Below are 15,811 nucleotides of genomic sequence, written 5' to 3' on the forward strand. Positions count from 1 at the left end.
CCACTAGGCACTTCAGAAGACAACAGCTAACAAGCACAGTTCTCGCCATCTGCCAGGGGCTGAGCACCTTATACATTAACTCATCTAACTCTCAGAGCACCTCAAAGAAGTCAGCTCTGTTATCCCAAGTTTCAGGAATGAAAACGACGGTTTTACATAGGCAAGAAATGATAAGACAGGAATTCAAACTCAGGCAGTCTTGCTCCCTCGGTAGCTTCCTAGACACTTTGCTGTTCTAATCTCTGTCTGGTAATTAACAAGCCTAATTGCTGGGACAAAAAAGAAAAAGGAAGGAGGGAGGGAGGGAAGGAAGGAAGGAAGGAAGGAAGGAAGGAGGGAAGGAAGGAAGGAAGGAAGGAAGGAAAGAAGGAAAGAAGGAAAGAAGGAAAGAAGGAAAGAAGGAAATAGCTCTTCTCCTTTGGGCAATAAAGTCTACCAGGGAAGTGGTTCTATGTGTCTCACTTGCTGCTTCACAGGTTTTCTGTACTACTAATCAGAAGTATATTATTGCCAGCCATGATTATCTACATAAAATATGAAGGACAACAAGGAATAAGGAGAGAAGGGGGACAGAGCTTACTTTTATAAGACAAAAGGTAGGATTTTTTTTTTTAATAGTAAAGGCAGAATCAGGAAAGGTATTCTGTATAGTCTTCATACAGAAATGAGTGTACCACCAAATGACTTGTGGAGACTGTAAAACTTCTGAGTTCTTATTTAAAAGTAGAAAGGGAAGGAGAAGATCAGTATAGGGTAAGGCATCTTAGTCCATTTTGTACTTCTGTAACAGCATACTACATAATGGATAACTGAAATGAAAGAAACTGGATTTTACATTTCTGGAGATTTAAAATTCTATTATCAAATTGCCATCTGGTAAGGGCCTTCTTGCTTCATGTAATGACAGAAAGCAAGATAAAAAAAGGATGAGAGAGCTTGGGGCAATGTAGAGATGGTTCAGTGATTTCAGACACTAACTGCTCTTCCAAAGGACAAGGGTTCAGTTCCCAGCGCCACATGGTCACTGTAACGCCAATCCTAGGGGATTCAACATCCTCCTTTGGTCCCATGGGCAGCAGGCAAGATATCCATACACATAATTAACTTTTTTTTAATATAACAACAAAGACATTTGATCAAACATGTTCATAATAGCCAGAATCTGGAAACAACCAGATGTCCCTCAACTGAGGAATGGATACAGAAACTGTGGTACATTTACACAATGGAATACTACTCAGCAATTAAAAACAAGGAAATCATGAAATTTGTAGGCAAATGGTGGGAGCTAGAAAAGATCATCCTGAGTGAGGTAACCCAGAAGTAGAAAGACACATATGGTATATACTCACTTATAAGTGGATATATAATATAGGATAAACATACTAAAATCTGTACACCTAAAAAAGCTAATCAAGAAGGAGAACCCTGGGTAAGATGATCAATCCTCATTCAGAAAGGCAAACGGGATAGACATCAAAACAGGGAGAAAACAGGGAATAGGACAGGAGCCTACCACAGAGGGCCTCTGAAAGACTCTACCATGCAGGGTATAGAAGCACATGCTGAGACTCATAGCCAAACTTTTTGCAGAGTGCAGGGAATCTTATGAAAGAAGGGGGAGATAGAAAGACCTGGAGGGGACAGGAGCTCCACAGGAAGAGCAACAGAACCAAAAAACTGGGCCCAGGGGTCTCTTCTGAGACTTGATACTCCAACCAAAGACCAGGCGTGGAGATAACCTAGAATTCCTGCACAGATGTAGCCCATGGCAGCTCAGTGTCCAAGTGGGTTTCTTGGTAAGGGAAACAGGGACTGTCTCTGATCTGAACTCAGTGGCTGGATCATTGATCACCTCCTCCTGAGGTGGGAGAGCAGCCTTACCAGGCCACAGAGGAAGATAATGCAGCCCGTCCTGATGAGACCTGATAGGCTAGGGTCAGATGGTAGGGGAGGAGGACCACCCCTGTCAGTGGACTGGGGGAGGGGCAAGGAAGGAGAAAAGGAAGGGAGGGTGGGATTGAGAGGGAACGAGGAAGGAGGCTACAGCTGGGATACAAAGTGAATAAATTGTAATTAATAAAAAAAATTTAAAGAATAAAAAAAAAGGAAAGAAGGGTGAAATTTAAACTCAGAGCCATAAAGATACTCGAGACTTAAATATCCCTTAATAGGTTATACTTCCCTATACTGTGATTTTAGGAATTAGGTTTCCAGCACATTTTGGAAGAGATACGTTGAGCTCATAACAGAATCACAGAAGTGGTGCGAGGGCTGTAACTTGGCTGTAAAGCACTTCCCCAGTATATACAGGTCCTCTCAGAACAGCACAGCAGTAGGTATGTTATTGAATAAAATAGGTATGAGAAATTAAATTTTGGGTTTTGGGTGAGGTGTTGATATTGAACCCAAAGAGAAAGGTTCTGGCAAATTGACTAGTTACATGAAAGAATGTGCTGTGTAAGTCTGACAACCTGAGCCCCAAATCCGGTGGTGGAAGGATAGAACAGCTGCCGTGAGTTGTCTTCTGGCCTACCTCCACAGCACTGTTACTACATGTGCCTCACGTTTATGTCGTGCATGCAGTGATGACAAATAATTTTTAAAAGAAGAATCTAAAGTAAAAACATTTCCAGAAAGGAATTGATACAATAAAAAGATAGGAAAGGGGAAAGATATTACTACATCTGGAGCTAGGCTAGCTGCAAATTACATTTTTCAAAGAAACAGAATAAAGATCATTTAAATTTCTGTTTCCTCAGTTTGACTGACATCATCACATCACTATCCAGGGAATGAATAAGGAGGAGGACTGGGTCTTACAGAATGGTCTTTTTACTCATGTCAAGCATGCATTACCACCAGCACTGTAAGGGGCACCTGATAGCTCAGCTGATGAAGGTACCTGATGCCAAGACTGACAACTGAGCACACACAAAAATTAACTAATTTTAAAATTTTGTATTTTTCTATATACTAGGACAAAGATAATGGGAAAACTTCTGTGATTGTGGGGACATGGAACCAAGAAGAGCACATTGAATGGGCTAAGAAAAATACCGCTAGAGCTTATCATCTTCAGGACGATGGCACCCAGACAGTCAGGTACAGACTGTTTGCCTTTAAAACTGAGCAATAGGATTTTAAAAACTCAAAGTATTTTTGAGGGCCCCTTTTTTTATTATTATAGTACGTCCTGACCACAGTTTCCTCTCCTGCTAGTCCCATCCCCGGCCAGGAGGACCTTCCTCCCCATCAACTACTCCATTTCCCTTCAGAAAAGAGCAGCCCCCCCCCCCCCCCAGGGATATCAACCAAACACGGAATAGTAAGTGGCAATAAGACTAGGCACCTCCCTCATATTAAAGCTGGGCGAGACAACCCAGCAGGAGAACAAGGGTACCAAAAAGCAGGAAAAAGCATTAGAAACCGTCCCACAAAAACATCAACTACACAACTATAACATGTGCAGGGTCCTAACATCCAGGCAGCTTCCCCATGGAAGCTCCGTGATTGTTGCTTCAGTCTCTGGGAGCCCCTTTGAGTCCAAGTTTGTTGGTTCTGTGGGTTTTCTTGTGGTGTTCTTGTTCCTTTTGGCTCCTACAGTCCTTCCTCCCCCTCTTCAGCAGGATTCCCCCAAGCTCCACCCAATGTTTGACTCTGTGTCTCTCTCTGTTTCCATCAGTTACCTCCCTGATGACAATTGGGTTACGCACCAATCATGAGTAAAACAGAATCTCATGAGGCATCATTTCAGTGACTGTTTTTCCAGGCATGTTTGGTTCTATCCTAGGTCTCTGGGCCATCAGTCGTCTGGTTTCTGGCCCTCAAGGCAGCATCAGGGGTGGGCTCCCTCTCATGGCATGGGTCTCAGTGGGTCCCATTGCTTAGCCAATCCTACAGATTCTGTGCCACCTTTACCCAACACCTCATGCTGGCAGGACAAACTGTAGATTGAAGGTTTTATGGCCAGGTTGGTGTCCCAATCCCTCCACTTCAATATTTGCTGGTTGTAGGAGACGGCCAATTCAGGCTCTGTATCCCCCAGTACTAGGAATCTTAGATAAGGTCACCCCAGTAGATTTCTGGGATATTTCATTGCACTAGGTTTCTCCTTGCCCACAAATTGCTCCCCAATTCCAGTTGTCTCTTTCAGTATTTTCTCCCTCCATTCTCCTCTCATCTGATCCCTCCTGTTCCCATCCCCAGCCCTAGTTCACCCTCGAAATCTATTCTGTTTTCTATTCCCAGGGAGATCCATGCATCCCCTCTTGAGCCCTCCATTTTACCTAGCCTCTCTGAGTCTATGGGTTATAGCATGATTACCTTTGCACTTCCACCAGCAACACAGGGATATTGCCCTTGCTCCACAACCGCGCCAGCATGAGCTATATCACTAGTGTCTTTTATTTTAACCATTCTGATGGGTTTAAGATGGAGTCTCAAAGTCATCTTGATTTGCATTTCCCTGATGGCTGAGGATATTGAATATTTCTTTAAGTGCTTCTCCGCCCTTAGAGATTCCTCCATTGAGAATTCTCTGTTTAAATCTGTACCTCATTTTTTAATTGGGTTATTTGGTTGTTGATGCCTAGTTCCACAAGTCTTTTTTATTTTTTTGTAAATTAGCTGTCTGTTGATGAAAATCTTTTCCCATTCCATAGGCTGCCATTTTGTTCTATTGACAGTATCTTTTGCCTTGTAGAAGCTTTTCAGTTTCATGGCATTCCACTTATTGTTTATCTTAGTGCCTGTACTATTGGTATTCTATTCAGGAAGTTGTCTCCTGTGCTGATTGTTCAAGGCAATTCCTCAGTATCTCTTCTATCAGGTTCTGTTTATCTGGTTTTATGTTGAGGGCTATAATCTACTTGGACTTGAAAAACTCAAAATATTGCCAGATTAAAATTTTAAATATACAGAGCGGGCCATAATCCTGCATGCCTTTAATCCCAGCAGGGAGATCTCGAGTTTGAGGCCAGCTGGGGCTATGTAGACAGACCCTGTCTTTAAAAAAAAAAAAAAGATTAAACACACAGGTTAAGTTTTAGGTCAGTGTTATTTCAGGAACATGAAATAGTCATGAGCTGCACATCGTGGTACATGGCTTTAATCCCAGCCAGGGCTAGGTAGAGAGACCTTGTCTCAAAAACATGAAGAAGAAAAAAACACAAATCATGGAGTCAGGCTGCCTGGGTTCAAATGCTGGTTGTCTGGCTCTTCAGCAGTAATAATTAGGGAAATTAAATAATGTGTAAGCCTTACTTGTCTGATAAGTAAGTGAGTACATTTAAATAAAATAACCGAGCCTCACAGTAAGATGCAGTAAACTAATCGCTGCCTTTGATGGTGGGAGTATATAAGGTTGGCAGTGCTGTCCATGACAATGGCTCCTTTTTTGTTTGGTTTTGTTGTCTATTTTTTATAAGATTTATTTCCATTTTGTATGTATGAGTGTTTGCCTGCATGTGTGTGCTCACAATATGCCCACAAAGACCCAAAGAGGGTGTTGGATTCCTTGAAGTTGGAGTTACAGACAGTTGTGAGCTGCCACCTGGACACTGGGAATTAAACCCAGGTCCTCTGGGAGAACAGTGAATGCTATAAACCTCTGAGCCCCAATTTTATTCTTCTGTATAGTGAGGGAGCTTGAACCCAGGGCTTCATGGTTAAACATCATCCATGCTGGACAAGTGCTGTAACACTGACCTATCTCTCTACTTCCAACAATTATTTCATTCAGTTAAAACTGGGGCTGTTCCTAAGCAAGAAGGAGGACCCTGGTAAGATGCTCAATCTTCATTCAGAAAGGCAAACGAGATGGACATCAGAAGAGGGAAAAACAGGGAACAGGACAGGAGCCTACCACAGAGGGCCTCTGAAAGACTCTACCATGCAGGGTATCAAAGCAGATACTGAGATTCATAGCCAAACTTTTTGCAGATTGTAGGGAATCTTATGAAAGAAGGGGGAGATAGAAAGACCTGGAGGGAACAGGAGCTCCACAAGGAGAGCAACAGAACCAAAAACTCTGGACCCAGGAGTCTTTTCTGAGACTGATACAAGGACCATGCATGGAGATAACTTAGAACCCCTGTACAGAAGTAGCCCATGGCAGTTTGGTGTTCAAGAGGGTTCCCTAATAATAGGAACAAGGACCGTCTCTGACATGAATTCATGGGCTGGCTCTTTGATCACCTCCACCTGAGGGGGGAGCAGCCTCACCAGTCCACAGAGGAAGACAATGCAGCCAGTCCTGATGAGACCTGATAGGCTAGGGTCAGATGGAAGGGGGGGAGGACCTCCCCTATCATTGGACAGGGGGAGGGGCATAGGAGAAGAAGAAGGGAGGGTAAGATTAGGAAGGGGGGGCCTACAGCTGGGTTACAAAGTGAATAAACTAATAAAAAGATAAAATTGGGGTTGTTCTAAAGCATTTGTGTTTGTAAGTTTTTAACTTGTTAAATATACTTTATCATTTCCCCGGTTACTTAGTTTTTTTTGAGGTAGCACTCACAATTCTTTTGTGCTATGTGGGTTTATTTTATTATGCCAGAAGTAAGTAAGTTAATCTTTCTTCTCAAGAATAACTATGCTTCAGCTTTCCTCGTAGTCCCATACCCAGTGAGCTTACAAAAGATATTAATTCTTGTTCCCTTCTCAAATGTGTTAGCTTTTCTTTCTTCCTGAACCAGAAAGTATTGAGAAATTGTTTTCATACTGACTTTTCAGGATGGCCAATGTCAAAGTTAGGAAAATTAAAATAGAGCTATGTAAGTGTTCAATGTACTAAACAAATTATGTTAAGTTTGTGTTTCCTGAAAAATAGTGTTTATGCCATCATATGCTCACTATTGAAGCCTGGAAGAGTGTGACTAAAAGACGTAGAGCTTTTTTTTGGATACTGCTCCCTTTAAGAGTTACACTTTGGCAGAGCCTTGCTTTTCATATCACATACAGGAGAGTGTTAATGGGGTTAGCCTGATGGAAAACAGAAAGGAAGAATTGTTTCATTAAATAATAAGCTGGGCTAAGGAAGTGGATAACTTTAAAAGAGTAACTTCTATTACTTTGTTTTGGTTGGTTGGTTGGTTGGTTGGTTGGGATAAGATCTTGCTGTTAGCTTTATTGCCTCAAGCTCACAGCAGTCCTGTACCCTCATACTTCCAAGTGCTGGTGTTGGAGGTATTTGAAGTACCACACCAAGCTCCAAACACGTTGAATCTGACCTGTATGTAATATGAACATCATTAGGAAAGATAGTACAAAGTTTCTCTAATTTGTATTTTCTTTATAGAATCTGACTCTGTGATGTAACCTTCTCACCTGCTCCTTATAGTTAATCTAATTATTGAGAGACTGTAATAAAGCTTGTATGTTTCTCCAACTCAGGATGGTGTCGCATTTTTATGGAAATGGGGACATTTGTGATATAACTGACAAACCCAGACAGGTGACTGTAAAACTAAAGTAAGTAGAATCCTTCTCTTTTACCTACTTTTTATTAACAAAAGTTTTATATAAGATATAAATAATATATCTAAATAATTACTAAATTGTGTTATTTAAGTTAAATTATGCTAGGTCCATTTAAAGATTTTTATAGTTTAGTAGAATAACAAAAATACCTGTTTGTTTGTTTGTTTATGACATAAGCAGTTCCTTAAAGTGCCGTGTATTTTAGGTGTAAAGAATCAGATTCTCCTCATGCTGTTACTGTGTATATGCTTGAACCTCACTCCTGTCAATATATCCTTGGGGTAAGTAAAATGAAAATAATTAAGAGTTCATTTAGGGACTAAGTGCTAGGGTACTTATTTTGAGTGTGGGAGGTCCTGAATTCAATCCCACTACCACCAAATGAAAAAAGTTAAATTGTAAACATGTTTGAATTTTTTGTGTTAAATCTACAAAGGGCATTCTATGATTCAATATACCTGTTTGTATTTTGAGGTATGATTTATATAAAATGCACAAAGGCCTAGGTATGTAACTGAGTTTGGGAGGTGTTTGCCTAACATGTATGAAGCCCTGAGTTTAATTCCTAGCACCACATAAAACCAACCAGGCGTGGAAATATACACTTGTAATCCTAGCACTTAAGAGGTGGAGGCAGAAGAAGAAGCTGTTCACAGTCGTCCTCAGCTACACAAGGAGGTCAGGGCCAGCCTAGCATACATGAGATCCTGTCTCAAAGCACAGGTCTTCAATGCTGAGTTTCATATCATCCGAGATAGGTTTTCCACAACAGGAAGTTCTCTCATACCCCTGACCAGTCCATGTCTCCAAAAGATACCTCTTCCTAGTACTATAGATTAGGTTTGTTCTATAGATTAGGTTTGTTTCATTTGGGATTCCACATGAATGGAGTTCCACTGTGTGTTTGGCTTCTCACACTCAGTCATGTTGAATAAATGTATTAGTACTTCATTGTTTTGCTTTGACAGATCATATTCTTTTGTTTAAATATGCTACATGTGCTTATTCACTGTTCTGCCTATGGCATTTGATTCATTCATTTCTTTCTTCATTCATTATTTGGTTATGGTGAAAAAGGCTAGTCTGAACTGTTTTCACAAGTCTTTCTGTGGTTATATGTTTTCATTGATTATGGGTAAATATCTGTGAGTGGAATTTCTTCTTTTGTATGGGGGGGTGGTGTTGTTTGTTTTGTTTTACACAGGGTTTCTCTGTGTAGCCCTGGCTGTCCTGGACTCAGTTTGTAGACCAGGCTGGCCTCCAACTCACAGAAATCCGCCTGCCTCTGCATCCCAAGTGCTAGGATTAAAGGCTTGCTCTACCGTGCCTGGCTGTGAATGGAATTTCTAAGTCATGGGTAAAGACCTGCTATTAAATGATTCACCAAAATGCTAGTGCCATTTAATCTCCTACCAAGAGTTCATGAGACTCCAGTTACTCCATCTCCTCACTGGCTTTATTTTCAGTCTTTGTCAGTCATTGTGGTGGGTTTAGTTTGCATTCCTCATACAGTTAGATACTGAATACCTTTTCATGTCATTTTGGTATTCATATACTTTTGTGAAGCTTCATATCCAGCCAGCCCCTACTAAAGAAAAACTTATTCTGATATTTCTTCAAATGTTTAGGAAGACTTCAGTCAGTGCTGCTTTTACTAAGACTTGCAGGGAGGACTTTTGGTTGAAATACCTTGTATACATGTATGAAATTCTAAATAAATAAATAAAATAAGACTTGCAATACCAGAAACAGGTAAAGTCAACTGTGAATACAGAAGAGACAGCTCAGGATCAATAGCCACCATCCCAAATGAGAGGAGTTAGTAAGCAGAAAACCACAAAGAAGAAGCATCAAGTCTAGGCTTCTTACTAAAGCAAGCCAGAATGACCAGGTACTAAGTGTATAGACTCTGTCTCTTGGTGCAAGTAGGGGTAGTCAGGCCAGAGACAAAGCCCAAGGCATAACTGGACAGAGGCACAAAGGAGCCTGACTACACGTAAAAGAAAAGAGCCTGTGTCAATCTCTTACCTGGGTATTTTTGCTGGCACTGCTTTTCTCCTGATTGCTTGATTCTAGGAGTTCAAAAATATTCTGAATATAAGCTGTTTGTATTGCACATACCTTTTTTATACTCTGGCTTCATCTTTCCGTAAGATGATCTTCTGATAAGCAAAACTACATTCAAATATGTTCAGGGTTTTACTTATTTGTTTGTTTTTTTATAGTTACTGTGTTTTGTATCCCAAGAAGTTTTTGCTGCCTTAGACTCATAGACACACTCTCTTGCTTTTTCTTCTATAATACTGACTTCATGTTCTAAGTGTGCCCTTTTCTGTTTTTAATCCTATATAAAATATACATGAGTTCATACAAATTTTAGAAAACTTTTGGCCATTATCTTCTCAAAGATTTCTTCCATCCCACTCCTTTATTCCTCTGTTTCTGAAACTCTAAATATACAAATCTAAAATTGTCTCAAAATGCCAGAAACCTCCTTTTATTTCTACTCCACCCCTACCCCACCCTGTATTTAAATGTAGGTCATTTCTGTTCATCTTCATCAGTTTCACTAATTACTTCACTTGCTATGTCCAATTTAGTGACTAGTTCATCTGATACACTTTTCATCTCTTAATACTTCAATTGAATTTTTACGATTTCTTTTTGTCTACTTAAATTCTCTCTGGTCACATGTTCTCTACTGTTTTCCCTGGTGTGTGTTTGGTTTTTGTTGTTGGTGTTGGTGGTGGTGGTGGGTTTTTTTTTTTTTTCCACAATTATCATGACAACTTAAAAATTATCATTTTTAAGGCAGTGTTTACTTTGCCTTATAAACAGAACTTATTGTTTTGCCATAATGATCTGCTATTTTAATGCTGTAAACTCTGGCAACAATTTCTTCCCATATTCCCGACCTTTCTATCTTTTGTCTTTCTACCTTTACCATATTTAATGAAAGATAAAAAGTATTTTCTCTACCTGTCTCATTTTTATATGGATGGCTAAAAAATGTTTTTCAGGGAGCTTTATTTATGCTAGGCATCATGAAACCTGCTGTAACCTAGCACTCAGGACTGCTAGCTGGGAGTACATAGCATGATCTGATCCCTTAAAAAAAGGGGGGGGGGAGAAGAAAGAGAGAGGGAGAGAGAGGAGAAAAGCCTGATTTGTAGGGGAAATTGTTGGGTGATTTATCCAAATCAAGACCTTGTACGTTTAGCAAATATATTCATGAGAAGAAGACACTGAGGAAATGTTCACCGTACCAACTTTCTAATGTTATTTTTGTTCTTCAGGTTGAATCACCAGTAATCTGTAAAATACTAGATACAGCTGATGAAAATGGACTTCTTTCTCTCCCCAACTAAAGGATATTAAAGTTGAAGGAAAGAAAGATGTTTGAAAGTCATCACTTCTTCCTGACCATGTGTCATTGTAGTCTTACCATTGGACCTTGTTTGTTGTATAACAAAAGTGGACTGGCAACCATACTGTAAAATTCATGTGTATATAAGAGATTACTGATAAACTTGTAAGGCAAATGCTCGTCTCACTTCATTCATTTTGGTGTTATATGAACTGATTGCATTTTGGCTTTGCTTCGGTACTGTAATTTCAAAACAAATCTGATCTAAGCAGTTTAGGCTACAACCTTTTCAAATGTCATAGTCCTTACACTTGTTGAATTATTTTTAAATAATATACTTATTGTATAAATTACCGCATATATAATGAGCTAATGAAGTAAAGATAATGAAGAAAGAAGTTGCTAGGAGATTATGTAAATGAGAGGCCATGAAAAATGTATAAAATTCTAGTGCCTGAAATCTTTTCAGCAAATTTTCCTGTGGCCACTGCTCTCTGTCAGGCGATAAGCTAGAAGTTGGAACAGAGGAGAGCCTCACAGGTGACTCCGACACCACTGTCATCTCAAGAAAGTCTTATGGCAGGTTTCTCCTCTTCCTGAACTGTTACCATTCTTGTCATCAGTGAGTTTACTACCAGGGTATGTCTAGTGCAGACATGGGGAGAGGCATCCCTAATTAGAATGGTTCATTCTAACTCACTGTGCTGGCTCACTATTGTACTCACCTGCTATATATTATAAATCTTAGTTCTGGACAGTTTTACAGCACATTTATTTCAAAGAGAATAAAATGTTCATACACAGGTTTTTTTTTTCATGTAATCAGTGGCAGATTATTCAGTTACTTTATTTTCTCCTTTATCCTTTTGCATATATTTTGTGCATAATTAACTAAACAAGGACAAAAATGTAGACATAGGGGACATAGGTAGAGCACATTACCATGGTTGAGGGACCGCGTTTACTCTCCAGCAACAAATAGAAAGAGCTGGGTGTTGAGGTTAATGCTTTTGTTCCCAGCGCTAAGTATGCAGATGCAGGGAGATCAGAAAGTTCAAGGATAACCTGATCTAAACCAAGTTCTTTGTAGCCAGGGCTACAAAGAAGAGAGCCTATCTTAAATTGCCAAAACAAAAAGAAAAAGTGTGCAGCATACTCTTGAAAAACCAATACTTCTGATAAAAGCAATGTTAATAAAGAGTTTGTGGCTAGGCCTAGTGGCATATACTTGTAATTCCAGCACTTGGGAACTTGGGAAGTTGATACTAGAAAAACAGAAGTTCAGTCTACCCCTTGGGTGTAGAACGACCTTTTCACAGGGGTCACCTAAGACCATCAGAAAACAGATATTTACATTATGATTCATAACCTTGGCAAAATTACAGCTATGAAGTAGCAACAAAAACAATTTTATGGTTGGGGATCACCACATGAGGAACTGTACTAAAGGGTTACAGCTCTAAAGTTGAGCACCACTAATGTAGGAGGAAAAAGAATTTATGGCTGGAGCCTGAAGATGCAGCTCATTAGACTGCTTAGCATGCACAAGGTTCTGGATCCCATTTCCAACACAGCGCCAGAAATGAGGAAAAAGAAAAGGTAAACGGTTCAACCCTAGCACTTGGAAGATTGAGGAGAAGGATTGTTGAGACCAGCCTGAAATACTATACACAGTTAATTCTAGGCCAGCCTGGGGGAAAAAAAAAAGTTGGGTACAACTTTAATCCTAGCTAGCACTTAGGAAGCAGGGGCAGGTGATTACTGTGAATTTGAGACCAATCTGGTCTACATACTAAGTTCATAGATTTTATAAAGAAGCAATACATAGAAAAGGCAGGGACTTTGAGTTCAAACCTGGTCCACACCTTTTCTAGCATTATTATGAATGGGTTTGGAGGTGGGAAATCAATTGTTTCTACATAGCATAGAATGACCTAAATAACCAAAATGTGGATTTCTTTATTCTTACCAACTAAATTCAGCACCTTTGGGTATCCTACAATTCATTTTAGTTCTCACACTTGTCTACTTGGACTTAGTTACCCTCAGGTGCCATAAGTAAAAGAATTCAGCCTCACAAGGCATCTGCTCCCACATTAGATGCCAGTTGTACGAACTAGGTTCTATTTTTTTAGTTTTACTGTTATTTATATGCATACGTGCATACGTATTCGTGTACATACACCTACTTGACGTGTGTGTACCACGTGTAGTACTCATGGAGTCCGGAAGATGGCATTGGCATTGGATCCCCTAGAACTAGAGGTACAGGCAGTTGGTAGCCACGTTATGTGGGTGTTGAGAACTGAAATCAGGTCCTCTGAAAGAACAGCAAGTGTTCTTAAGCACTGAGCCATCTCTGTGGTCAATGGATTCTAGTAACTTCAGCCTGCTATAAATCAGTCTCAAGACCTACTACTTGGTTTCAAAAATGTGCTAGAATGGCTCACAGAACTCTAGCAAACACTTGATTTATAACTGATACAGTCAAATGAAAGAGGTAAATAAGGTAAGAAAGTTGGGGAAGGATTCAGTTTCCACACCTTCCCTGTACCTCCGCAATCTAGTGTTGTAAAGAAAGAAAATCCCAAATGTTCCATTTTACCAGTGAAGACTCAGGAAACAGATACTTGGGTAAAAGCCTGCTAGCTCAGGCAGAGCAAAAACACCCATATGACGGTCCTACTCAGCCAGCATCCCAGAAGGAAAAAGACCTTTCCCCTTCTTCATGCTGTCTTAGAAACTGTTCAAATGGAATGTCCCTCCTTTCTACTTTCTGTACATCTCTCTATTAGTCTTCTGGACTTCCTTTCACTCTCTATGGTTTTTTTTCCCCCATGTTCAGTTCCTGTCAACTGGTTACTTGCCCTGCCTCTCGACCTAGGGTTAACTTTATTTAATCCTATATACAGAAAGCTCTTGGACTAAAGGTGTGTGCTAGGGCTGAGCCACACCACAATTACTTGTTTACAATAAACAGAAGCTTTTGGGTTAAGGTGTGTGTTAGAGCTGAGTCACACCAAACAAACATTTTTTTTCCAGTTCACAGTCTTGGGGTTCACAACAGGATTAAATATCCTGCAACAGTCTAGTATTCCAGACACTTCAAATCTCAAGAGTTTGAAAATTTGTATGGAGCTTGATACCATCACTCCCTTACACTGGCACACACATGCTCTTTTCCAAAGGTCACTAGATGGAACTGAAGTTCCAGCTATGCAATCATTTTGGTCCTTTTGGTGAGCAGCCACACTTGGTGAGTGTCTAAGGGTCATGGTTCTTCAGCATAGATGTTAAGAGCAAGATAGAGTTTAAGTTACTCCACATTACATAAAACTGCTTTTTAAGGCTGTGCCTTGCCCTTAGAAACTGCATTTTACAAGCAACATTTGGCTCTATTTTGAGTAAGAGCAAAGACTCAAGGGTGACTCTATACCTTATAGGCATGCAAACAACACAATCCATCTGGCGCTACCCACAAGGAACAACTGATAACATTTTTTATAAAGTAAAAAGAATGCCATCTTATGATTTTGTCAAAGTAAACTGTTATCCTATGAGTATGTAAAGTATTAAAATTGTATCAAAAACTCAGTAAGAATGTACTGAACTTGACAAACTGAAAAAGGGCTGCAGCAAGCTTACTTAGACCCCCCTAAAAAAGGATACCTTTAATAGCCCTTTAATAGAGGGGTAATTAAATGACAGCCCGTCAACCTGTCATTCTGTCATTGATTACCTTGAAACTAGCGTACCTGTATGTTTATTCACAAATTAATAAATATAAATATAATAAATTCTCTAGTGAATCAGTGGTTGAGAATCACTGACTTAGGAACTTCCCTTCCAACCCCAAATTAGAGTGTCAGAAGCTGATAACTAGTCTTCAGAAGGTTTGGCATGTTTTTTTCTGTGAACATATTTCTGTATCTGCTCTATCTGTTCTTCTAGACACCACTTGGCTTGTAGCCTATCTTTAATCCATCCGTGATTGAACAGCTGCTAAGCACAAACTGTCTCAGAACTGAAGAGAAAACCCGCATGCCCTGCACACACTCCTTTTCGGTCTCTTTTACCTGTAATACCAATAAAGACGCAAGAGGATGGCAAGTTCAATACCAGCCTTGGCTACACAATGAGACCCTTTCTGGAACAGAACTTTAGTTCCAAACACCGATGTTCTAGAATCTTAGAAGAGTTTATCAGCAATAACACAGTAGGGGCATCAAAGAGCATTAGCTGCTCTACAAAGGACCCAAGTTCCATTAACAGCACCTACATGATGGCTCACAACTAATCATAATGCCAGTCTGGAAAGCCAGTGCTTTCTTCTGGTTTCTGTGAGGCACTTCATGTGTGGGGTATACATATATGCAGGCAAAATACCTACACGCATAGAAAATATTTTTAGATTCTTTTGTATTTTATTTTAGATTTTATATGTATGAACATTTTGCTTGTATGTGTGTATACCATGCACCTGCATTATGCCTGCAGATGTTTTAAGAGGGCCTCAAATCCTCTGTAACTGGAGTTATGAATGGTTTTGTGAGCTGCCATGTAGATACTAGAAATTGAACCCAGATCGTCTGAAAAATAACGAGCACGCTTAACTGCTGGACCTTAATTGGGATTTCTATTGCTGCAACAAAGCACCATGACCAAAAAGCAGGTTGGGAAGGAAAGGGTTTTTGTTTGTTTGTTTGTTTACACTTCCACATTGCTATTTACCACTGAAGGAAGTTGGGACAGGAACTCTGAAACAGGGCAGGACCCTGGATGCAGGAGCCTATGCAGAGTTACACGGAGGAGTTCTGCTTACTGGCTTGCTTCACATGGCTTATTCAGCCTGCTTTCTTATAGAACCTAGGACCACCAGTCAAGAAATGGCACTACCCACCAGGGGCTGGGCCCTCCTTCATTGATCACTAATTGAGAAAATGTCTTACTGATGGATCTCATGGA

The 15,811-nt window shown here is 40.0% G+C and overlaps 1 protein-coding gene across 1 annotated transcript in view; it reads left to right on the forward strand.

Annotated features, from left to right (window-relative positions):
• Positions 1-11,021, forward strand: part of Erlec1 (endoplasmic reticulum lectin 1) — a 34,431-nt gene extending 23,410 nt beyond the window's left edge. Inside the window, exons 11-14 of the mRNA XM_021629311.2 lie at positions 2,981-3,105; positions 7,393-7,470; positions 7,685-7,760; positions 10,776-11,021. Coding sequence (XP_021484986.1) covers positions 2,981-3,105; positions 7,393-7,470; positions 7,685-7,760; positions 10,776-10,847 — 351 coding nt within the window. The 3' untranslated portion in view covers positions 10,848-11,021. The remainder of the gene's footprint in view (positions 1-2,980; positions 3,106-7,392; positions 7,471-7,684; positions 7,761-10,775) is intronic.
• Positions 11,022-15,811: the final 4,790 nt, after the last annotated feature.

Source organism: Meriones unguiculatus, chromosome 12 (assembly GCF_030254825.1).
Source record: "Meriones unguiculatus strain TT.TT164.6M chromosome 12, Bangor_MerUng_6.1, whole genome shotgun sequence".
Taxonomy (NCBI): domain Eukaryota; kingdom Metazoa; phylum Chordata; class Mammalia; order Rodentia; family Muridae; genus Meriones; species Meriones unguiculatus.